Source organism: Leptodactylus fuscus, chromosome 1 (genome assembly GCF_031893055.1).
Source record: "Leptodactylus fuscus isolate aLepFus1 chromosome 1, aLepFus1.hap2, whole genome shotgun sequence".
Classification (NCBI taxonomy): Eukaryota; Metazoa; Chordata; class Amphibia; order Anura; family Leptodactylidae; genus Leptodactylus; species Leptodactylus fuscus.
This window is the reverse complement of record NC_134265.1, coordinates 328,643,987-328,670,400: the sequence shown is the minus strand read 5'-3', so window position 1 is coordinate 328,670,400 and position 26,414 is coordinate 328,643,987. Positions and strand designations below refer to the sequence as shown.

At 45.8% G+C, this 26,414-nt stretch overlaps 1 protein-coding gene across 2 annotated transcripts in view; it reads right to left on the bottom strand.

Annotated features, from left to right (window-relative positions):
• SORCS2 (sortilin related VPS10 domain containing receptor 2) overlaps window positions 1-26,414 on the bottom strand; it is a 710,878-nt gene that overhangs the window by 17,756 nt on the left and 666,708 nt on the right. For both annotated transcript variants that reach the window (XM_075260385.1, XM_075260393.1), the window contains exons 18-22: window positions 25,220-25,391; window positions 20,330-20,516; window positions 9,737-9,870; window positions 9,353-9,476; window positions 5,684-5,796 (exon numbers count right to left, since the gene is read on the bottom strand). In XM_075260385.1, coding sequence (XP_075116486.1) covers window positions 5,684-5,796; window positions 9,353-9,476; window positions 9,737-9,870; window positions 20,330-20,516; window positions 25,220-25,391 — 730 coding nt within the window. The remainder of the gene's footprint in view (window positions 1-5,683; window positions 5,797-9,352; window positions 9,477-9,736; window positions 9,871-20,329; window positions 20,517-25,219; window positions 25,392-26,414) is intronic.

Genomic DNA, 26,414 nt, shown 5'->3' with positions numbered 1-26,414 from the left:
TATCTGTCACCTTTACTCATCCGGTCTTCTGAACCTGGTAAGATCTACCCTTTTTTTTTAAAAAAAAAAAGTGCAATGGTATGATGCATGGTGACAGTTTGCATGGTCTATTATCTCTTTATTGCAGGATATGTCATCCTCTACTACCCCTCCTGGGGATGGTAGGAGGAAATCCTCTGCCAAGAGGAAACACCTTTCCTGTTTTAATTGCGACACACCGCTCCCTGATGGTAGGTAGCGGCTTAAGGGGTTGGTCCCTTTCATGTGTTGTGGTCCTATAACTTGCCTATTATTTTTAGGCTATGAATGGGCCCGTTGTCGCGGGTGTAGAGGTCATCCACCTGAGGAGCCCTCTCCCAGAGATATGATGGCCTGGGTCAAGGAGATGGTGAGTTTGGGCATCGCTTGGGTAAATAGGTTTTCCCTTGCTTGTTTTCTCCTTTTGTTTTGCAGGATGATTCCCTCAAAGGAATTCATGCCACCTTGTCTCAGCTTACCAAAAGACCATGCCCTGAGCACCGTTCCTCCTCCCTGCCACCTTTGGAATTGCTGCGGGTGGCAGAGGATGATTCTTCTGAGGACGACTCAGTAATTTCCGGCAGACCTGTGTTCCACTTTGAACAAACAGGCAGGCTGCTGAAGTCCATCCGGTCTACAGTGGGCCGAGATGTTGACGGGGAAGCCTCCACGTCTGCCTCTGGGGGACATATTGCCTTCCATGCGGACGCCACGCTGTCCGACCTTATGGCGCAGCAGTGGAAACAGCCAGAGAAGGGACACACTCTCTCCAGGATTTTCAAGACTTTGTTTCCTGTTGACACTGCCCAGTGGGATTCCTGGGGGCCTCCCCCGAAGGTGGATTTGGCCGTTGCCAAGCTGTCCCGCAGAACCCTGGTGCCCCTAGAAGATGGTTCCAATCTTCAAGACCCTCTGGATCGCAGGGCGGACTCTGCTCTAAAGAAGATCTACTCCGCTTCCTCTGCACAAGCCTCTGTGGCCATAGCCTCCTCCACGGTTGGCGACTTTCTGCGCAACCGTTTAGCCGCCTTGGAGCGGGATATAGATGCGGGCGTGGATAGAGACGAAATTCTGTCCTCTATGAAGAGAGTTCATAGGGCCGCAGATTATCTGGCGGAAGCTTCCCGCCATCAATTGAAGATCTCCGCCAAATCTATGGCGTTATCCACCGCTGCCCGTAGACCCCTGTGGCTAAAGCCTTGGCGTGCAGATTTTGCATCTAAGGCAGCTCTCTGCGCTCTCCCCTTTGAACCGGGAAGAGTGTTTGGCCAAAGTTTGGATGCCATTATGGAGGGTTTAGCTGAAGGTAGGGGAAGGTCCCTACCTCAAGCATCCAGGGGCAGACGTGCTCCCTCTAGAGGCAGAGGTTCTTCCTCTAATTATAGACGCCCGGCTCAGCAGCGGCGTTCTAGATACCGCCCTAGGGGTGCCGGACGTGGCGCTCCCAAGGAGGATGCCAAGAGGAAGCCTGAGTTTTGACGTGGGGCAGCTCCCTGTGGCCCCTCTTCCTGTGGGAGGACGTCTCGCCTCCTTTTTCAAAGCATGGTCCACCCACATTCAAGACCCTTGGGTGTTGAAGATTATACAGCACGGGTATCATATCGATTTTCACCTTCCTCCTCCAGATCGGTTCGTCATCACCCGAATCCTTTCACCTTCTCAGCAGTCCAGTCTGGAAGCCTCGGTCGCCGATTATGTTACCAAGGGCGCCCTGGAGAAGGTACCAACCTCAGATCACGGTCTGGGAGTTTACTCCCCCGTCTTTCTGGTCCCCAAAGTCACCGGGGGCTGGAGAATGATAATAGACCTGAGGTACCTCAACCAGTTTATCAGAAAGAGGTCATTTCGAATGGAGACCGTGGATTCCGTAGCTGTTTTTCTTCAACCAGGAGAGGTGATGGTTACCCTCGACTTGAAGGACGCTTATCTACATGTCCCTATTGCTCCTTCCCACAGGAAGTTCCTCAGGATTGCCGTTTCCATGGCAGGCCACAGGGAGCACTATCAGTTCACAGCTCTGCCTTTCGGCATCACATCCGCCCCACTGGTATTCACCAAGGTGATCGCTCCGGTCGCTGCGACCCTCAGACTTCAGGGTCTTTTCATCGTCCCTTATCTAGACGACTGGCTATTGAAAGCTCAGTCCCCTGCTGCCCTCCTCCAGCAGCTCAATCTTGCCATCAACTTCCTACAAGAATTAGGATGGATTATCAATTGGGAGAAGTCCGAAGTCGTTCCATCCACCCGAAGGAAATTCCTCGGTTTTTTAGTGGATTCAGAAGCGATGCAGATCTTCCTCTCCGGTCCGAGAAAAGAAAGGATCCAAGCCAGTGCACGATTCCTATTGCGCACTCGGCAGGTAACTATCCGCACCGCCATGAGAGTTCTGGGCCTAATGTCATCCTCGGCCAGGGCGGTCCCTTGGGCTTTATGGCATTTGCGTCCCCTACAGATGGAAGTGTTGAGAACCTGGAACAGGTCTCCACGGGGACTGCACAAGAAGATCTGCCTTTCTCCCGCTACCCGTCTTTCCCTCAGATGGTGGATACGCCTGAAAGACGGAAGGTCCACGGTCCCGACAGTGTGGACCCTGTTGACAACAGATGCATCCCAGTGGGGATGGGGAGCCCATTGTCAAGACAAAACTGTACAAGGACGATGGAGATGTCCGGAGCTGGGGTCATCCAATCTCAAGGAACTCAGAGCAGTGTACCTGGCCCTAGTACACTTTGCCCCGGAATTGAAAGGCAAGTCAGTCAAGATCCGGTCAGACAATACGACGGTGGTTGTTTATATAAACAAACAAGGGGGCACCAGGTCACCAACCTTGCTGAGAGAGACGAATCTCATTTTCACCTGGGCAGAGAAGAATCTGGTCCAGTTGTCCGCTGTTCACATAAAGGGCTCCCTGAACATAGTAGCGGATCAGCTGAGTCGGGGTATTACCGTATCAGGAGAATGGTCTCTCAATCCAGACGTATTTCAACAGATCGTCCAGAGATGGGGTCTCCCGGAGGTCGATCTTATGGCTACCCGACTCAACGCCAAGGTAGGGACCTTCTGCTCCCTGTACCAGGAGGACAATCCTTTGGCAGTGGATGCCCTGTCCATCCCTTGGAGGTTCAGGCTGTTTTACATTTTCCCTCCAATTCCAATCATACCGAAGGTATTGATAAAAATAAGACAGGACCAAGCCTCGGGAATAGCCATAATCCCGTTCTGGCCAAAAAGGGCTTGGTTTGCTCAGCTCATACAAATGAGTCAGGGCATATATTGGAGGCTTCCCCCACTCCCAGACCTGGTAACCCAAGGAGAGCTGAGATGCCAGGATCTGAGGAGACTCAACCTGACAGCCTGGAGGTTGACCAGTCCCTATTGAGAAATAGAGGACTGTCACAAGCCGTCTTGAAGACCCTATCCAGCGCCAGAGCAGATTCGACTAACAAGAACTACCGTCGAATAAGTAACATCTTTAATGCCTGGTGTCTGCAGCATCAAGTGGACTCCACCGATCCCCCTATGGAGGCGATCCTGGACTTCCTTCAAGACGGACTAGACAGAGGTCTCGCTGTGGCCACACTCAAAGTACACGTTGCGGCCCTGTCCGCCTATCTGGGGAGGCGTTTGTCTCAAGATTCCTTAGTGAGCACCTTTATTAAAGGGGCAACTAGGCTGAGACCGGTGGTAAACACCCCTGTCCACCAATGGGACCTTATTCCGGTCCTAAACGCTCTATGTGTTCATCCATTTGAACCTTTGGAGGAAAGCTCCCTCAAGTCATTAACCGGCAAGATGGCGCTACTATTGGCAGTAACAACTGCCAAACGGGTTGGTGAACTGCAAGCCTTGTCCGCTGAGGAGCCATATACCACCTTTTTCTCTGACCATGTGCAGCTTAGGTTCCTCCCGGGTTTTCGTCCCAAGGTTCCATCCGCTGTAAACAGAAACCAGATAATCTCCCTTCCGGTATTTTTTCCTTTCCCTTCTTCTGCTGAAGAAGAGAGATGGCACAAACTGGACGTGGTCAGATGCCTACAGATTTACTTACAGCGCACTCGCCCTTTTAGGCGAACTGAAAACTTGTTGGTCAGCTACTCGGGGAGAAACAAGGGCGCCAAAGCCGCTAAAGCCACAATATCCCGGTGGGTGACCGAGACTATTAAGATTGCCTATACCACCCAAGGTTTGTCAGCTCCAGCATTTCTTCATGCCCACTCAACCAGGGCAGTGTCCACCTCTCAGGCTGAGAAGAGTGCCTTGCCGGTGGATCAAATCTGTGCAGCGGCCTCCTGGGCGTCGGAATCTACCTTCATCCGGCATTATCGCCTGAAGGACCAAGTGGCAGGTTCCACTGCTTTTGCCCATACCGTTTTAAGTTCGGTTATGGGTTAATCCCACCCATCCTGGGGACCTGCTTGCTATATCCCCACATTGTGCCGCTGTTGAGGACGACAGGGAACGAGTGATTATGAAGATAATCTTGTTTCCCTAAGTCCTAACAGCGGCACAAGATTTCCCACCCTGGGAATCATATCTTATGTCTAAAAGCTGTATATAAATATTATGGAGGTACTTTTGTATTTACACGCAGAGGGGAGGTTCTTGTGCCCTCTTATAGGGCCTGCCACGCATCTTATTGGCTAATTAAATATCCGCCTGTCCTACCAGCACACAGGGGCAGAAATACCCCACATTGTGCCGCTGTTAGGACTTAGGGAAACAAGATTATCTTCATAATCACTCGTTCTCTATAAAAAACCTGTCCTACAACTGGAGGGGAGGTGCAGAGCTGGAGTTGGGGCTAAAGACCCTAAATACTATTGCTTCTGTTCAGACTGTGCATCGGTCTGGGGGGATTTCGGAGTCACTGACCACGGCTGCAGTAATATCACAATATGGTGGAGTAGAACTACCTCTCTGCTCAGCTGCTCCATCTGCTGGTGTTAATCATGGTCAGGAGCCTCAGAAATGCTCCCAGGCTGATGCACAGTCTGAACAGAAACCAATGCCATCCTATAAACTGATGAGTTATTGCAAGCATATTGCATCACTTTTTGGTAATGGGGCTTGCAAGCTCTAGGACTGCCACCAGTCCTGAAAAGTGTGGGCTGCTGCAGTGGTTTAGAGCGGTCACCCCTGCACCTCAGCATCCAAGACATCTGGTTGTGCATGGAACTGCAGTGCAGCCCCATTAGACCGGGGTGTACAAAGCTGCGAAGGTCACATAATGCTACACCAGCACCTACATCCCTAAAGGCCGAACTGTCTCTGATATAAGATAGGAAAACCCCTTTATTCACTACAGTGGACACTTTATGGCGCCCCGGTTAAGACCTGTATTCTAACACATCAGTTTTGTGGTCAGAATTGAAAGTTGTGCTTCATTGAAAGTTATAAACTCGACACCAGGGGCCCATCTGATGTGTCAGTAATAGTAATGGATATGACAGTATGTTATCGGTTGTTGTGATCATACACGGGCGTTTCTGGTCATTGTAATACATTTTCTTATTATCTCAATGGTTTTCCTTGTACATTACAGACAGTAGTGAGAATTATTTTATCTTTATTTCAGATCTACGAATACGCCGCCCAAATCTGATCAACCCAAAAACTGGAAATAGGGCCTAGTGGTCGGGAACAGACTCCATGTCTACATGTATACCTTTGCAAGGAGCCGGGTTACTATTTGTCCAATATCTTCTCTCCACTCTGGGATATTGGGATTATAGATGTCCAGGTGTTTGCTGAATGTCAATGGAAGGACCTGGAAATCATCTGTAAGACACATATATAAGAGCCATCAGTCACTTTACACAATGACACAAAAATTTGCAGGTCTGAAAAACCTTCCTGGGCGAAATGAGGAGTGGGTTAAAATGTCCCATAGTTTGGGACTGCAACAGCATGAATTTTACCCATGGGCTAAGTCTGGTTTTACATTCACTTGAATAGGGGAACAGCTTAACCCTTTCCCAGCTGAGGCCTTTTTGGATTTTCATTTTTGACTCTCGACCCTCCAAACCCCATAAGTTTTCATAATATATTGGGAAGCTGGGATAGAATGGGGTAGAAGTGGAGAAAAAGGGCATCTTTATTAATACCGCAAATAGTTTCCCCACTGTCTTCCAATATTCCTAAATAAAATATTGATTATTATTATTGTATAAAATGATCCGATATTTAGTTATCCTATATTTTTATATAGAATAATATATAATAATAATAATAATAATAATGAATTATTATATATTACAATGCTTATACTAAAGGAAACATATAGTGAACACATGACAATCCTGATAACCATGGAAATACAATGTTGACTGCAACATCTGTTTCCATCGTTACAGAATGTTCATCTATGGCCACACCCACCCATGATGTCTATCAGAAATATACTTCTATATATGAATACGAGACATCTGAAGACTTAGAACACTCCTACCATAGTGATCGGGACAGGACTATTATAGCCAATAGTTTTATTCTAAATTTGATATATCATATAGATATTGGGATTCCAAGAACATTATATTGTAGGATTTACCTTCTGCATCTACAAAATGATTCAATCAATTTCTGAATTTGGGATGTGAGGTTTGGCCATAGATTTTAATGTACTTCAATAAGAGGAAGACGTGAAACTGACAACCACGCGTGATATATAATAATATTTCTCTATGTGTTTTCATTCATCCATGTTTTTCTTGTGTGCTTACTTTCACACATTTTGCGGTTGGTTTCGTCATTTAGATGCTAAACTTCTATGTAAATTGAGGTTTTATTGGTGGTGGGCTTGTGCTTGTATCCAGCAGCCTACCTGAACAAGCAGAGCTGCAAATTAAATCTCCTAAATACTCAGTATCTCAGTGTATGCATTGGTACCAATGCACCTGAGAAGGTGGTCTCTCCCTAAGGATGGACGTTATCCCCATAATTTGATAAAAGATTGCATAATTGGAGGGCCAACGGTGCACTTGCAGTGTGGTGTCAACCTGGGGGGCATGAAATTATGGGGGAAACCTGGAGGGGGAACATAAAACCGTGGGGGAAACCTGGAGGGGAGATGAAACTGTGCAAGCAACCTGGACGAGGCACATGAAACTATGAGGGCAACTTGAGGGGACATTATAATATAATGTCTAATGGACCACTGGGGTAGGAAAGGAAAGGAGAAGGGTGGGGGGGGGGGGCAGGTTATTGTGTGATGCATTCATGGGGAATTTGATTGTGTTATGGGCTACTAAGGGGCATTATATTGTGCTGGAGAGGAATTACACTGTGTGGCTGCCATTAAGGGGCTTTATACCATATAGGAGCACTTTGTGCACATCAGGTATTTTTAAGATTTCAACAAAAGGTAGAGAAGAACGGCATCACTCCGAAGAATTTTCATAAAAAATAACTTTTAATCCATATAATTAAAATTACAAAGAAAAATAAGTGAAAAAGAAATGAAAAAAGTGGAAATACATATTAAAATACCAACGCGTTTCAGAACTCAAGGTTCCTTAGTCATGGCTTGAGTTCTGAAACGCGTTGGAGTTTTTAATATGTATTCCCACTTTTTTCATTTCTTTTTCACTTATTTTTCTTTGTAATTTTAATTATATGGATTAAAAGTTATTTTTTATGAAAATTCTTCGGAGTGATGCCGTTCTTCTCTACCTTTTGTTGAATACCTACTGTTTTCCATGGATTCGGAAATCTGATCATGCACCCTGAAGAAATAGCCCCGAAACAATCACGGTGAGCTCCCATTTTCTCTATACTATGGACTTTATTTTTAAGATTTGGTGATGGGGGGGCCACAGTTATAACCACCCTGCTTAGTGGAGTCCTCCTAGGACAACAAAGAGAGTCTGCTCCTTTGCCATTTAGAGAGAGGAGTAAGCAAGCTCTCTCCCCAGTTAGGGAGAAGTGTGAAGTCAGGGCTGAGTTCTTGGTTAGATTGAAGATCTGTCAGCTACAAGTCAGTCCTGATGTTGTTCTGCACCAGGAGATGTACAAGAATAGACTGTGCGGGTAACTGTTATCTGGACAACTACAACCCTACCTGTTAGCCTTAGGTCAGACAGGACACTCTATTTGAGTCTGCACACTGAAGACATTTTCATGATTGAAAGACTGCCAAATTAAGGAAGACCCTGAATGACCATCATCCAACCTCAACTCCAGCCAACGTCTATGTTCCCAAGCAGCATGTCTCCATTGCATGGATGCAGTTCTGCTGTTGTTACCAGATGTCTCTCTCACAAGTAAAAGCATGAGTTGCCGTTTCCCATAACAATGTCCTGAGTCTTAATTTTACATTCCGGCCACCATCAGGCTCAGATAGGCTCACCACTAGGACGAGCTCTGGGTAAGGGCGGGTTTACATCTGCGCCCTATCTCCACTTTGTGGGTTTCCATCTTCTGCTGACAGGAGATGGAAACCAGGGAGTCCATGAGCGCTCGTGAGCGTCTTCTGGTCTCCGTGGCGAAACTGTTTTGTTTTTAACCAGACACAAAGTCCTACAGAGTTCAACTTTGTGTCTGGTTAAAAGAAACAGTTTTGCCGCAGAGAGGCAGAAGACGCTCACGGGCGGACACTTTGCAAACCCATACAAATGAATGGGTTTGAAAACTGACTGCCGGATTCCGTCTCCTGTCGAGTTTCTCGGGCAGAAGACGGAAACCTGAAAGTGGAGATCGGGCGCAGGTGTGAGCCCGCACTAAAACTGCAACCACCATCATACACTCTACAGGTTCCCCTCTGCACTGCATCAGCTCTTGAGGAGCACTGGAAGGTCTGGCAGAAAGCCTTGTCAATGTGACTACTACTTTTTACCCCATTGGCATTCCTTCAAGGCAGGGGTCCTCAAACTGCAGCCCGCGGGCCACATGCGGCCCGCCAAGCACTTCTGTCTGGCCCCGCCGACAACGCTGGCAGGCGTGCATTTATAATGAAGCTCCTGGAGAGCTCGGGCCAGGCCATGGAGCGCACGTCACTTTACCTATTGGAGGGCACCGCTCCCGATGTTTGTGCAACCTGCTCTGCCTCCGGCCCACTGTTTAAAAAGTTTGAGGACCCCTGCTTCAAGGCTTCGACAGTAAGGCACTTTCAGACTCCCGAGACTTTCACTAGCCAACTGAAATGAACCATTACCATCTATTTTTGCTGTGCCCTGATGGCCCCAAGCTAAAAAGTATCTAAAATGAGAAGACTGAAGAAAACAAATTGAGGGAATGTATGACCTAAAGAAGATAAAACCTATAACTATACCAATCTTATTTAGCGGTAACATCTACCTGTTCATGGCAATGGGTGGAACGAAAAGAAGGTTCTTACCAAATACTCTGACAACTTTTGAGTCTTGCAACATGGAGTTCCAGTATAAGACCTGCACCGTCACCCTGAACTCTCCAGCCTCAGTAAATCTGGTCACGAGGTAGCTGTCCAAAGTGAGGAATGGCTAAAAAAAAAACAAAAAAACATCATACGCAAAGGAATTAAAAAAATAGAAAAAAAAAGAAATTGCAAACATATTGACCCTCCATTTTGGCAATTCTACATAGTTTTACAGAAGTTCTCTTTCTTTTGTTCCAATTTTAACTTTACAAGACGGAGAATTTACTGTTCAGTGAGCACGCAGTAGTCACCCGCTGGCAGGAGTGACCTTCAGGATCAATCTGTGTTAAAATGGTCGACTGCAACACAAATATGCGCTTGTACCTGCAGGTTATTTCCAATCCACCAGTAGTAGACAGACAGGTTTACATTGCTTGGCTGTATAACAGCTGACAAATTCACTTCTTGGTTTCTGCCAGCGACTGGCACCACTTCAAGATGTAAAGCCTGGAGAGGAGCTGAAAAACAAGTCACATTGTTACTACAGCCGGAACATTGAAAAACATCGGCTACAGAAGTCAGCGGTCCCTGCTGCATCTAATGTGTGCGGATACACTGTGGTTATAATCTGCATAGGCCACACATGGGCAATTTTATCTACATAACTGAAACATCTGTTCTTATGCCAGATAGTCTCGAATTCTCAGAATTTGGGCAAAAAAAAAGGGGTTCCCAAAATGGTTCCATCCAGCTCCGTACCAGTCCCAGATCCCTATATTACCAATGTTAATGGTTGATGTGAACCAGTATGACAACCAAACATTGTAATGCGCTTTCTCAGGGAGAGTTGTGTAGTATGGGAGTTATCAGCTGCCATACAGGTGCTCATCCCCAACACCCTCAGGAAGCCAATTTACCTATCAGTATATTTTTGGCATGTGGGAAGAAGCACAGGCAAAAATACAGATTTCACACAGATGTTTTCTTTGGTTGGATATGAACCTCAGACCCCAGTGCTGCAAGGAATCAGTGCTAACCACTGAGCCACCATGCTACCACCCAATAGAGTGTTTACAGGAGTTGAAATGGGTGTCATAGTACTTGGATGGTTCCATTGGACTCTCTCTAACATCTAGAATCTCCATCTATCCACTACTATAAGGTTCATGGGACCATCAAACAGATTTGTCATTGACACCCAGGAGCTTCAAGTTACACCTATGAATGGAACCCAGTGACGTAAGTAAGAATGGTGGGGCCGCAAGATGAACATTTGACGTGCCCCCCCCCCCAGCATAAACTGCATCCCTGCACACAGTATTATGCCCCATAGTGGGCCCCTGCACACAGTATTATGCCCCATAGTGGCCCCTGCACACAGTATTATGTCCCATAGTGGCCCCTGAACACAATATTATCCCCCATAGTGGGCCCCTGCACACAGTATTATCCCCCATAGTGGCCCCTGCACACAGTATTATACCCCATAGTGGCTCTTGCACACAGTATTATGCCCCATAGTGGCCCCTGCACACAGTATTATACCCAGGGCCGGCGTCAGCGCACGGCATAGTCGGGCAAGTGCCGGGGCCCACAGAGCCTCTGGGGGCCCCCCGGCACTTGCCTTTCACGATTTCAGCTCATCGGCGTCCGTCCGCCGATGAGCTGGAATACATACGCGATTAAAGCAGGAGCTGTGAGTTCAGCTCCTACTTTAAAGCTCCGGCCCGGCTTACGTGTGTAGGCGCGATGACGTCATCACGCATACACACGCAAGCCGGGCCGCAGCTAAGCAGGAGCTGAACTCACAGCTCCTGCTTTAATCGCGTATGTGACTGGAGAGAGGAGCGTCGGGGGATCGATGGAAGGTGAGTGATGGAAGGTGAGTGTAAGTGTTTGTTTTGTATTAAATATAAAGGTGGAACATAATGAAGGGGGCCCATGAAACTGGGGGGCAAATGAAGGGGAGGGGGGGAACGGCATGACACTGGAGAACATGAAGGTGGTGGGGAGAGAACGGCATGAAACTGGGGACAAAAATGGAGGGGGCCCAAAGAAACTGGGGGGCAAATGAAGGGGAGGGGGGGAACAGCATGACACTGGGGCAGATGAAGGGGGTGGGGAGAGAACAGCATGACACTGGGGCAGAGACGGGGGACATGAAACTGTGGGCAGATGAAGGGGGAGAATGTGATGAAACTGGGGACAGAGATGGAGGGAGGACATGAAACTGGGGGCAAAGGAAGGGTGTATATGAAACTGGGGGAGAGATGGAGGGGGGGCATATAATTTACGGGTGACTGTAGGAGGATTGTACTGTGTGGGAGCACATGATAAATGAATGAGAATGGGTGGAATCAACAAAAGTAGGTGGAGCCAAATTTGCTCCTCTTTCTTCTCTTTAAAAATTGGGAGGTATGGCGTTGGTGACACCACACTCCTGCATGACGTCACTCGCTTCATCTGCGACGCACAGTGTCTCGACTCCCCCGCCTCCTTTACAAGGGGGCCCACTGAGGCTCTGTCGCCCAAGGGCCCATAAAAACCTGGAGCCGGCCCTGATTATACCCCATAGTGGCCCCTGCACACAGTATTATGCCCCATAGTGGCTCTTGCACACAGTATTGTGCCCCATTGTGGCTCTTGCACACAGTATTGTGCCCCATTGTGGCTCTTGCACACAGTATTATGCCCCATAGTGGCTCTTGCACACAGTATTGTGCCCCATTGTGGACCACAAATAAACATGTCCGCGACGTCACCACCAGGCCCGAAGCCTTTCGTATCACAGGAAAGGTCAGTAACAGTGTTTTTTATGTTCCCTCACCTTTCCTGGACCAACAATCATTATACTCTGAGGTCTTAAAAACTCCCCAGAGTACAATGATAACAGTGGTTGTGGGGTTTGTGTGCCCGCGGCCTCACTTACCAATCTCCAAGCCTGCTCACAGCCATATTAAAAATCCAAGCTTACATTCTAGTCACAATTAAAGGCACATTCTCTGCCTGATCTGTGCAGAGAGTCGCAAGAGGCAAGTTCAGAGGCTACGATATGGCATCTGGCAAGTATCATGCATACTACTCTATTAGGACACATGCACAGTATTCTCTGACCATTTTAAACTTTGCCTTGACAACGTCTCTCCACATCCGACGTCAGAGAAGGATGCTTGGGGGAACATTTTAAACTGTAAGGGGTCGTTCGCACTGCAGAGCCCCCTGATATAATGGCTTCCATCCATGGCAAAATGGAGCAGTGTGTTTATTTATCAGAGTCCTACTGCGACCTCTGTCTCCTATTGACAACAACGGGAGGCAGAATCTGGGTATAATCTGTCGCTGATTTGGTGACGAAATCCACCCCAGATCAGCATCCAATTCCTATGTGGGAACAGCCCTTAAGTCTTAGCATGGTCATCTCCTTCCCAAGTCGTTATGTGACAAATTAACATTCCGTCACATAATAACATTCTGTCCCAAATTGGTTGGTTCATTTTCTATTCGCTGTTTAAACAAACACCCCATAGTGTTACAAAATGTCATTTTCTGTGCACCAGATTTTGGGATTTTGTGGTGACAAAATAAATTGTGTATGACAAAATCAATATCGTGTGACATAATACATTCTGTACACAAAATAAGCATCACCACAATCTTTGTGCATTCTGTGATAAATGAATTGATTTTGTATGCACAAAAATATTATTAAGAAAAAAATATGAAGATCCTTTAATCTCTCCAAGACTTATACCCTACTTTGAACCACAACATACCGCCCCACCCCGCACTCCTTACTGCTATGTTATAACATTCTACATCTTCCAGACTTCAGCTCCACTTAACTTAAGAAAACCAAGTGATCAGGAGCATCCAATGATGTCATCCTGAAGCCGGATCCTATTATCATTCATCACAAACTCTTTCCATATGGTTTGTATAACCTTATGAGGCCCAGATAGAAACCACAGGCCGTATACAGATGTCACGCTGCCAGACGTAAACACCCATTTCTAATTGTTACGTAATTATTCTCTATGAATACAGTATTTCAAGGATTGGACATTCGAGGCTGCATGTTCAACATCACGTTTGTACAGGGAAGATACGGCATCGTAAAACTGCTGTGTAAGTGCTCATATTAAAAACAGTGCCCCTACAGGGATAATGAAGTAGTACAGGGTGGCTATTGAAACCATTAGGTGCTTATTATATCTACTCTATGAAAAGGGCTCCTCTGTCCTCCAGAAGTGACGTATTTTTCGGACTATAAGACGCACTTTTTTCCCCCAAAATTTCGGAGGAAAATGAGGCTGCGTCTTATAGTCTGAATGTGGATGGCCGCGCTACTGTCACCGCTGGTTTTCTTCAGCGGCAGTATCGCGGCAATCTGCAGGCCCCGGCAGCTAAGACAGTCCCCGGCATCTGCTGTAATAGACCGGCGGATGCCGGGGAGTGTCTTAGCTGCCGGGGCCTGCAGATTGCCGCGATACTGCCACCGCTGGTTTTCTTCAGCGGCAGGAGCGTGACAATCTGCAGGCCCCGGCAGCTAAGACACTCCCCAGCATCCGCCGGTCTATTACAGCAGATGCCGGGGACTGTCTTAGCTGCCAGGGCCTGCAGATTGCCGCGATACTGCCGCTGAAGTAAACCAGCGGTGACAGTAGCGCGGCCATGCTGCAAATCCACTCCTCCTCCGCAGGTCCTGGCAGTCAGTTAGCCCCGGGGCCGGTCCCCACCGGCCCCATACCTTTAGTGATGCAGGCCGGCTCCTGCACGGCGAGGCCGCAGGAGCCGACCTGTTCCGATGACAGCCAGGAGCCTAATGAAGGCTCCCAGGCCTGTCATAGAATATATTACTATCGCGGCTGGTCTATGACACTCCGCGATAGTAATGTATAGAATCTCCCATAGACGGAAATACACTTGTATTGCCGTCTATGGGACTTGCAATCAAATGATTGCAGGTTCAAGCCCCCTAGGCGGGGGATATTAAAATAGTAAAAAAATAAAAAAAAACACTTAAAAAAAAAAATAATAATAATAAAAAATAAAATAAATAAAAGTTCACCTCCTTTCCCTAGAATACATATAAAAGTATAACATTACTGTGAAACATACACATTAGGTATCCCTGTGTCTGAAAATGCCCGGTCTACTAATATTTTTATGTACAGTGAACGTCAAAATCAAAAGTGCTAAACTGCCGGGTTTTTCTCTCTGTTTTGCCTCTGAATTAAATAAAAGGTGATCTAAGTAATAAACATTTCCCAAAATGGTATATCTAAAAAGTACACCTGGCCCCACAAAAAAAAAGCCCTATACATCCCCGTACAGCTGCAAGGTCACCTGTCAATGTGGCCTTGCAGCTGTTCCAAAACTACAACTCCCATATATTAAATATTTTACCATTTTTTGCCTGAAAATTTTTTTTCCCTATTTTTCTCCTCTAAAACCTGGGTGCGTCTTATAGAAAAATACGGTAATTGTGACATGGCTAAAAGAGAATATATTACACTTGCGCAGGGGCATCAAACTATATTTAAAGGCAATGTGTCACCAAAAAATAACCTATTTATAAACAAAGTTTTATGTTAAACATATTTTTAAAGAATTTTGATACAGTTTTTAAAATGTTTCCATGTTATTATCTAGATCAGTCTTTCTCAGTGGGCGATAACGCCCCCTTGTGGGCACTGGAGGCCTATAGGGGGGCAGTAAAGGGCACAGAGAAGATTGGGGGGCGTTGAAGCGGTTTAGGGGGGCGATGGCTAATTTAAAGGGGTAGTATCATAACAATGATTCTATCTATACTGCTTGTTAATGTGGATTTAAGACTTTTCCTAAATACACTGCTTCAGGAAAACTGCTTTGTTTGTCCACTATCTTACTTTATTCACGTCATTCTGGACACTAGCACCTGGCCCCCTGCTCATTGCTGAGGGAGCCACATGACGTAGCTCCCTGCTGTGGGGGGGCTGAGTGTACGGAGCCAGCCTGTGTCTGCACCACACATACACATCACATACACATCACCTAGCTCCCTGCTGTGAGATAGAGGGGGGTGTGTTGAATAAGTGCTGCTTTCTTATATAAAGCAGTCTAAATCCTACTGGGCTAAAGGACCTGGTCTCTCTGTTCACTAGGATAAAGCTTTATTATATAGAGCAGGCTGCTAGTGGGCAGAGGAGCCAGGTCCTTTAGGAAACTCCGTACAAGGTAAATCCAAGTCTACAGGACCTTTTGATGACATCACAGGCCCTTCAGTCATCCCATAGGATCACGCTATGTGGTGGGCGGAGCTACACGCTAATTTGGGAGCGGGGCTAATTGACACAAGCAAACAGGAAGAAAGAAAATTTTTAGGCAGCTTAGAAGGCAGATCAAGCTTCATGAGGCTACCCCTTTAAAATTGTTTTTTTGCTTTTAACACAAACTTTACCGCTCCTTTACGCTTAACGCGCGTTTCCTCGTGTAACGCCATCTAGGGGACTAGACAGTAACTATTTCCTGTCCAAAAGTTGTCAAACTGTACCATAGATGGCGGTAAGCTCCAATATTAACATAATGACTGCGATTGTGATTCTTAAGATGTAGTAAAGTAAAAAAATTGGGGGGGGGGGGCGCTAGAAAATAATTAATTCTCGAAGTGGGCGGTAGACAAAATAAGTTTGAGAACCTCTGATCTAGATGAAAAAAAATTCTCCAAAATCCTGCAGTTCTGCCAATGTCCACTAGGCTATATAATAGGCTAAGACTTCCTGTTTCCTGTAGGAGATTTCTTGGAAGCAGTCACTTCACTTACAGCACACTGATGATCACAGCTATCATGTATATGTACATAAGACATAAAATCCATCAGTCACCATAGAGGATTTCACATGTATCACATCTACTCCCTACTCTGTACAGGTTACAGGGCATGCCCAGAAAATTCTCCCATTGAAGTGTGCGCTAGACCAATGTGTCTTTGGCCCATGGCCCTTCTATTGGAAACTGGAAGTCACAGAATGTTTTAGGCTTAGCGGCAAAAGTTGGAATTGCAAGATTTTTAGGATTTTTTTTAAAAAATAGATATTAAATACATCACCGAAAATTGTTATAAAACTAAAATGAATATGCCTTGGCACCCAATGTGGTTCCGCGCATGACTTCCTGATGGTGTCGCCATCTGGATGTATAGTGCAGTATCTCCTGAAGCCAGAAACCAAGAAGAATTATAATGTGTGGAGGCACTAAGAGCACAGTATACTGTATGTGGGGACACTAAGGTGGCATTATACTGTGTGGAGGCACTAAGAGCACAGTATACTGTATGTGGAGTCACTAAGTGGGCATTATTCTGTTTGTGGGGGCACTAAGAGCACAGTATACTGTATGTGGGGACACTAAGGAGGCATTATTTTGTTTACGGGGGGCACTAAGAGCACAGTATACTGTATGTGGAGTCACTAAGGTGGCATTATATTGTGTGGAGGCACTAAGAGCACAGTATACTGTATGTGGGGACACTAAGGTGGCATTATACTGTGTGGAGGCACTAAGAGCACAGTATACTGTATGTGGGGACACTAAGGAGGAATTATAATGTGTGGATGCACTAAGAGCACAGTATACTGTATGTGGGGACACTAAGCTGTCATTATACTGTGTGGAGGCACTAAGAGCACAGTATACTGTATGTGAGGACACTAAGAAGGCATTATTCTGTTTGCGGGGACACTATGAGCACAATTTAATGTGTGTGGGGCACTAAAGTGGCATTATTTTGTTTGTGGGTGCACTATGGGCACATTATACTGTTTCTGAGGCTCTAAGAGGGTAGTAAATTGTGTATGGGGGCACTATGTGGGCAGTATATTGTGTCGGAGGCACTAAGGGGACAGTACACCTGGTATGGGGGCACTAAGGGGTCAATATTAGGTGAGCCCCATAAATGCCCATTTCGCTCTTGACTATTCCTCACCGTTACATATACCACCAAGAATAGCCACCCCGGCCACAAGGTAAGTGCTCAGTAGGTGTGCCACTTTCACACTTATAAATCTCCCCATACTTCTGTAATAAATTAGCATTTTATCTTATATTCCACTATATGCGGATGAATTAGTCAGAGCCTAGAGATATAACTCTGATAATCTCACTTTTACAGCGTCGCCAAAACTAAAAAAATAAAAAAATAAAAAATTAGCAATTAAATATGGTCATGAGCCGAAATATTTATTGAGGAATGTATTAGCATATGCTTAGATTTAATGTCCTTCTGCGAGCCGTCTTGGATTAAATAACAGAGATGTAATTTACTGGCAAAACTCCGACGCGCTGCAGCCAACAAAAGGAACGCACTTCCAATAATGACTTGGCCGGTCGCAGACTATATTCGCAGGATTACTCATCCACTTCCAGGATGTTTAGGATATTTTACGTCCACGTTAAAAATCATCTCATTACATATTTCTCAGTTAGTAGGGGCTTCAGAGAATTCCTGGGGATTAAGCGGTCGCGTCCGCCATTTGTAAATACGTATTTGGGGGTTGTCATCCCCTATAGGGAGTCATTTCTGCTGCTTTTAATAACCTCTATTAGACTGGGATCTTAATAGTATAGTGAGGCAGAGATAAGATTTGACGCGACGCGCAGGTCTACTGGGGGCACGCAAATAATGTGCACAAAATATTTCTTGCTATTGGACTGGATAATTTCCTCAGGGTATCACAAAATATTATGTTTGCCTAGATAAAAAAAAAATGTAATTTTATTTAGATTTTTCTGCGCATAAGAAGACAAAAGTGAAGAGCTTCTGTGTCACGGTAAAATTGCCGTAATTTTCCATTGCGGGGAGAATTCCGGCTTATTGTCAAAAAGTTTCTCTCCGACAAGCAAATGACTAATTTATAAGTAAATCTTCCTGTGCCCTTCTATTCCTCAAAATGGAAAGCGTATTAGAATTTAGTATATTCATTTCCAGTAAAAGATTTAAAGGGGATGTCTGGCAGAATTTTTTTTTTTTTTTTTAAAGGGATGGTTTCTTGAGATGAGCAAATTGGTTTGGATCAAGCCAGATTCGACTCGAATTTTGAAAAGGTTTCTTGCTTGACCCGTCACAAATTGGAAATGAAATTTTTTATATTCTGGGGTCTATTCAGACCCCAAAGTATAATAGGTGGAGGCCTAGGGAGATGTAACAAAATAGCAAACAGTTATACTCACCTCTCTCTGCATCCTCTTCTGGCCTCCTGGGTGACATCACATGCCCAAAGGGTCATCATTGAGACCTGTGTTTGGGCCCCAGTGTGGTCACATGGGGCATCATGATGGTGACGCATCACATGTGACCACTGGGGTGTGTGATTGGGTACCCTCAGGACATGTGAGGTGACCCAAGAGTCCAGAAGAGGCCAGTAGGGAACCTAGAGAGATTACTGAATACTGCAAGGAGGCCCAGAAGTGAAACCAGGAAGAAAGAAGATTTTACAGCAGTGAATACTGGTGAGTATGTGACGTGGGAATACTCCTTTAAGGGAAGGTGAGTATAACTATTATTTTTCTGTTCCTCCCCAGGACTTCTGCCTATTATATTTTAGGGTCTGAAGAGACCCCAGAGTATAATAATTTCACTTCGGTTCTATTTGAACAAGTTTGGCCTCAAACACATCTTTGCAGCAAGTCAGGCCCCCACCGATCAGATAGCAGACAGCTCCCTGCTCTACCATTTTCTGCGTCCTCTATCTATGTCATCACTGCAGCGATGATGTCACTAACTACAACATGTCACATGGCCAGTGATTGGCTACAGCAGCCATGTGACTAGTCATTGACGTCATCTGACGCAGTGGTCTGATACAAGAACAATGGTGGTGGTGGGAGGGACGTTTTAGAAGATTTTCTACCCTTATATTTTTTTTTATCTTGAACATGGGCTAGCCTACATTTTCCCAGTATAGGTAAATATACTGTCACAGTCTATAACCAAGACTTGCCTAGGGTATGGGGACACTCGCCAACATTGGGAATTAGTAGGGTATGAGTGTCCCCATACCCTGGTCTATAGTCTCTCACTCTGCTAAATCAGTATCCCTACGCTATGCTGAGGATGGCCCAAAAGGCCGAAACAGCGCTGTCCATAGCTGGGAATCTGTTCCTTTTGGGACAAAAATACTGATTTAGCAATTAAATCCACATCATGATTAAAAAGACTTTATAACTGAGTCGTTCATGATGTTAAGGATGCTGTCCTCTATAGGGTGGTGTACAGAGTGCACTCTGTTCTTCTAATTCCATCCAGGAGAATAGTTTTACATATTTTTTACCCAAGACTTGCCTAGGAATTCTGAGAGAATCTTCCAGACACTCAGCGGATCTTTGTGTTTAAGTCTACAAATCTAATAATCTGAATCTTAAGTGCCTAAATCCTCTAAATGACAGATTAATCTATTTCTCCGACTATATGATTATATAGGATCATTAGAATAAATAGCTGCGTATTACAGAATATTCATACATAGACAGAGCCTATAAAATCTACCACTTCCCAGACCTAATAGTCGCCAATTTAAGAGCGTAATTATATACATTAAGCCTCATTTTATGCAGGTATTTATATAATTACCAGTAATATTATACATAATTATCATAAGTGGTCACATCCCTATTATATATCCTTATATATCCTGAGCTTAAATATTGAATCACAGCAAACTCCTACAAAAAAGCTGATTTGATCTTACAGATACTTTGCTTTAATAATTCTGTACTGCTTTTCTCTATTCACATCCAAAGCTGCAGCAACATCTGTTGGTGGACCTTGGAAACAGACCCTGTCTTTGCTCCGACTGTGTTATGTCTGCTCCCATTGTACGCTGTTTCTAGTAACAGGAAGCCTGGAGAATTTTGAACGCAGCTTTGGATGTGAATAGAATAGAACAGAACGATATAGTAAAACAGAATGTTTGCAGAGTGTGAGTCAGGAGCGTCACTTACTGATGACCTGCACGTAGATGATGGCTTCATCGTGTCCGGCCACATTCTCTGCTTTAACAGACACCTTGTATATTCCAGGACTCTCATAGCGGTGGCGGATAGGTTCACCCGTCAAGGTAAGATTCACATAAATGGCTTTAAATCCGTCTCCCAAATCCACTTGATATTTAGTGTTTAGAATGTCTCCCTATAGAAAAAAAGTAACATATGTATGTAAGTATACACGGGAACATTGAGGTGTATGTATATTTTTCCAAATTAAAGAGAAACTTTCACAGAGTCCAAAAAGCCCAGTGACAAACCATAACTGATCGGAGCACCGCGAGCATTTTGGTGTTTTGTTTATCAAAATCTATTCAGCCATTCCAAAGATATAAGCCCTTTTAGTGGCGATGCAAATCTACTAGCCGAGCAGGCCTAACACTATGGTTTCTCTGTGCCGTATGTCATGTATTGTTGCCGCAACACTTGCCTGGCATATCATAATTTGTATTAACACTATCAGGGCTTGTATCTTTGGAATAGCCGAACAGGTTTGGATAAACAAAACACCAAAAAGCTCAGGGTGATGGCACCTATCGGATAAGGTTTGTCATTGAGCTTTTCACACCTGATGACAGGTTAAGTTGCAAAAAAAAGACATTTTATATCTTCTTGTCAGATTTCTTTAGTTTTTTTTTATCAGTAGTAAATAGAAAAAACAATCTCCATAAAGCATGTATAGAAGTTGTGTAGAGCGCTGTCTAGTGGTGCAGTTCTTCCCATGAATACTAATTTAGTTGGGTCATTTTCAGAAGTGTATAAATCTTACATTTACTTTGGCAGGGGTGCAATGTTTTTACTAGGAGGCGAAGGTTTGGTTGCATAGTTTGTGCTGGGCTGAGCCAACTTCCTACTATAATATTTTCATGGCATGGCTTTTCAGAGAATGTGTGTGACCTGCGGATGTTCTGATCCCAGAATGGGTAACAGCTTGGCCATGTATACTGTATATAGGGCAGTGCTTGAAGGGGTTGTATACTCTTGTGTATATTGGACTGGCCCTCTGGGATATGACCCATTTACCCTGACTGTAGGCAGTGGCGGTCTATGTTTACTATAGCTTGTACTTATAGCTATGTACAGTGGGGCAAAAAAGTATTTAGTCAGTCACCAATAGTGCAAGTTCCACCACTTAAAAAGATGAGAGGCGTCTGTAATTTACATCATAGGTAGACCTCAACTATGAGAGACAAAATGAGAAAACAAATCCAGAAAATCACATTGTCTGATTTTGTAAGAATTTATTTGCAAATTATGGTGGAAAATAAGTATTTGGTCAGTAACAAAATTTCATCTCAATACTTTGTTATATATCCTTTGTTGGCAATGACAGAGGTCAGACGTTTTCTGTAAGTCTTCACAAGGTTGGCACACACTGTTGCTGGTATGTTGGCCCATTCCTCCATGCAGATCTCCTCTAGAGCAGTGATGTTTTGGGGCTGTCACTTGGCAACATGGACTTTCAACTCCCTCCAAAGGTTTTCTATAGGGTTGAGATCTGGAGACTGGCTAGGCCACTCCAGGACCTTGAAATGCTTCTTACAAAGCCACTCCTTCTTTGCTCTGGTGGTGTGCTTTGGATCATTGTCATGTTGAAAGACCCAGCCACGTTTCATCTTCAATGCCCTTGCTGATGGAAGGAGGTTTGCACTCAAAATCTCACGATACATGGCCCCATTCATTCTTTCATGTACCCGGATCAGTCATCCTGGCCCCTTTGCAGAGAAACAGCCCCAAAGCATGATGTTTCCACCCCCATGCTTTACAGTAGGTATGGTGTTTGATGGATGCAACTCAGTATTCTTTTTCCTCCAAACACGAAAAGTTGTGTTTCTACCAAACAGTTCCAGTTTGGTTTCATCAGACCATAGGACATTCTCCCAATACTCTTCTGGATCATCCAAATGCTCTCTAGCAAACTTCAGACGGGCCCGGACATGTACTGGCTTAAGCAGTGGGACACCTCTGGCACTGCAGGATCTGAGTCCCTGGCGGCGTAGTGTGTTACTGATGGTAGGCTTTGTAACATTGGTCCCAGCTCTCTGCAGTTCATTCACTAGGTCCCCCCGCGTGGTTCTGGGATTTTTGCTCACCGTTCTTGTGATCATTTTGACCCCACGGGGTGAGATTTTGTGTGGAGCCCCAGATCGAGGGAGATTATCAGTGGTCTTGTATGTCTTCCATTTTCTAATTATTGCTCCCACAGTTGATTTCTTCAATCCAAGCTGGTTGCCTATTGCAGATTCAGTCTTCCCAGCCTGGTGCAGGGCTACAATTTTGTTTCTGGTGTCCTTTGACAGCTCTTTGGTCTTCACCATAGTGGAGTTTGGAGTCTGACTGTTTGAGGGTGTGCACAGGTGTCTTTTTATACTGATAACAAGTTTAAACAGGTGCCATTACTACAGGTAATGAGTGGAGGAAAGAGGAGACTCTTAAAGAAGAAGTTACAGGTCTGTGAGAGCCAGAAATCTTGATTGTTTGTAGGTGACCAAATACTTATTTTCCACCATAATTTGCAAAAAAATTCTTACAAAATCAGACAATGTGATTTTCTGGATTTGTTTTCTCATTTTGTCTCTCATAGTTGAGGTCTACCTATGATGTAAATTACAGACGCCTCGCATCTTTTTAAGTGGTGGAACTTGCACTATTGGTGACTGACTAAATACTTTTTTGCCCCACTGCATACCTCCCAACTTTAGAAGAACCGAAAGAGGGACAAAATGTGCGGCGCGCATAGCGCGCCGCAACACATTTAGCCCCACCCACTTTTGTGTTGACCCCGCCCACTCGTTAATTTTTCATGTGCCTGCACACAGTATAATCCTCCTACAGTCACCCGTAAATTATATGTCCCCCCTCTATCTCTCCCCCAGTTTCATATACACCCTTCATCTGCTCCCAGTTTCATGTCCCTCTTCCAGCTCTGCCCCCAGATTCATGTCCCACATCTCTGCCCCCAGATTCATGTCCCTCCATCTCTGCCCCCAGATTCATGTCCTCTCCATCTCTGCCCCCAGATTCATGTCCCCCATCTCTGCCCCCAGTTTCATGTCCCCACATCTCTGCCCCCAGATTCATGTCCCCTCCATCTCTGCCCCCAGATTCATGTCCCCCATCTCTGCCCCCAGTTTCATGTCCCCACATCTCTGCCCCCAGATTCATGTCCCCTCCATCTCTGCCCCCAGATTCATGTCCCCTCCATCTCTGCCCCCAGTTTCATGTCCACTCCATCTCTGCCCCCAGATTCATGTCCCTCCATATCTGCCCCCAGATTCATGTCCCTCCATCTCTGCCCCCAGATTCATGTCTCCTCCATCTCTGCCCCCAGATTCATGTCCTCTCCATCTCTGCCCCCAGATTCATGTCCCCCCATCTCTGCCCCCAGATTCATGTCCTCTCCATCTCTGCCCCCAGATTCATGTCCCTCCATATCTGCCCCCAGATTCATGTCCCTCCATCTCTGCCCCCAGATTCATGTCTCCTCCATCTCTGCCCCCAGATTCATGTCCTCTCCATCTCTGCCCCCAGATTCATGTCCCCCCATCTCTGCCCCCAGATTCATGTCCTCTCCATCTCTGCCCCCAGATTCATGTCCCCCCATCTCTGCCCCCAGATTCATGTCCCCTCCATCTCTGCCCCAGTTTCATGTCCACTCCATCTCTGCCCCCAGATTCATGTCCCTCCATATCTGCCCCCAGATTCATGTCCCTCCATCTCTGCCCCCAGATTCATGTCTCCTCCATCTCTGCCCCCAGATTCATGTCCCACATCTCTGCCCCAGATTCATGTCCCACATCTCTGCCCCCAGATTCCTGTCCCTCCATCTCTGCCCCCAGATTCATGTCCCCCATCTCTGCCCCCAGATTCATGTCCTCTCCATCTCTGCCCCCAGTGTCATGCCGTCCTCTCCTTCATCTGCCCCCAGATTCACGTTCCACCTCCACATTAAACTTACCTTCTCCTCCGCTCCCTCGCCGCTCTCTGCCCGCCTCTCTCCCTGACACACGCGGCTGAAGCTGCTTGCATGCTCGCTTCGCCGCTGCGTCTCTCTCTCTCGCTGACACATGCGGCTGAAGCGAGGAGCTGACCCGTGTCAGCTCCTCGCTTCGCTGCTGCCGCCGGCTCCTGGCTTGTACATCGCGTCTACAAGCCAGGAGCCGGCGGCAGCAGCTAAGCGAGGAGCTGACACAGGTCAGCTCCTCGCTTCAGCCGCATGTGTCAGCGAGAGAGAGAGACGCAGCGGCGAAGCGAGCACGCGAGCAGCTTCAGCCGCGTGTGTCAGGGAGAGAGGCGGGCAGCGGCGAAGCGAGGAGCTGACCTGTGTCAGCTCCTTGCTTCAGCCGCATATGTGTTCAACTCAGATCTGCGTCCTCTGGACGCAGATCTGAGTTGAAATCGGGACATATCTCCCTCCAACCGGGACCGCGGGACATGTCACCCAAATCGGGACTGTCCTGCGGAAATCGGGACGGTTGGGAGGTATGCCACTGTATACTGGCTATGGCCCAAATTCACTAACTATAGTGGTTGCAAAAGTAGTAGTCGCTACCGGCCCCTCTGTCACATAAAATATACCACTATTCTAAATGGTACAAGGTAAGTAAGGGCCCAATTACAGTTTTTACATTGGGGCCTAGGAGCTTCAATTTACGCCTCTAACTGATGTCTGGCAGTCCTATACCTGTCCGTTTTACAATCTGTATCTGATAATCATCTTGCTGACTGTTTCCATCTCTCAGAATTGTTACTGCCGGTCTGTACTCTTATTAAGGATATAACTCAATTGTGAATAATGAGAATGTGAACAGGGTGTAAGATCAGGCCAGGAGACTATCTGTACTTTACCTGTTCCTGCTGGATGATGAAGGTGATATCTTCTCCCGGCCTGACGGCCATCGAGTCCCCTTTGATGGTGATTTTCAACCCTTTTGGTGCAATTAAGGGACATTGATAACGTGCAAAATTTTCTTGCAGATCTATACCTCCTTCACACACGTTAGATACAACTTTCCTGTACCTGTAATGGAACATACACATGAAGTAGAATACGGATACACATACATGTTAGGCTACGTTCATATCAGCTTCATTTCAGTCTGTTGTTCTGATCCATCATAGGGTCAGAACAATGTACTGAAACATATCAAATGATGGCTGCAGATGGAGCACATCCTGTCTACATGTGTAATGTAATGTAAGAACAAGATGGAAGCTTTCTACTGTCTTGCTTGTGATGGAAGATAAAGTTGTACGTGCTGGTCTTCATCTTCCGTCTGAAAAAGAAAACTTTCATGGCACTTAAAAATGACACTCCATCTGCATCCATGGGTCTATTAGTTTACAGTCCATTGTTCTGATCCCATGAGCTGAGGCGTAACATGGGCCCCAGTGCAAAATCTGTGCAAAGCATTGGTCTCATACTCAGAAGACTCCTGGACCCAGGTGCGTCTGCACTCTTGGCATCCCCTAAATCTAAGCCCCGGTATGATGGATAAGAGCAATGGGCTGAAATTAAGCTGATGTGACTTTAGTCTTAGCACAAGTGATGAGAATAACTGGATGTCTCCATATATGTCCTGCTAACTTTAGTGGGCAACATGTAATGCTTAATTTCTTCCGTGGTGGTGTTGAGAAGTCAAGGGGGCGGTTCTTTCAGTGATTGACAGCTATCTCTGACAGGACCGCCTCCTTGACTACTCATCATAGTAAAAGCAGCGATTTCAATGGATAACTGACAGGTTATACTGAATCTTTTCCCATAAACCTATATATCAATCTGCTCCACTCCTCCTGCTCTATAACATGCTGCAGATTGGGTAGAATGTTCCTTTAAATTTGCATAAAAATAGGTGTGGCTATGCAGGACAGAGGTGCGTCTTAGACTGTCTCAGATATTAGGAGGCCTGTCCATATGAGTTATGGAACAACATATTGATGACCTTTCTTCCGTGCCGTCCCCTCTTTTATGGCCTTTGCTCTGTTCTTCAGTTCCTTCCCTATAAAGCCCTGCGAACGACTCTCATAAATAATTTAGCACATG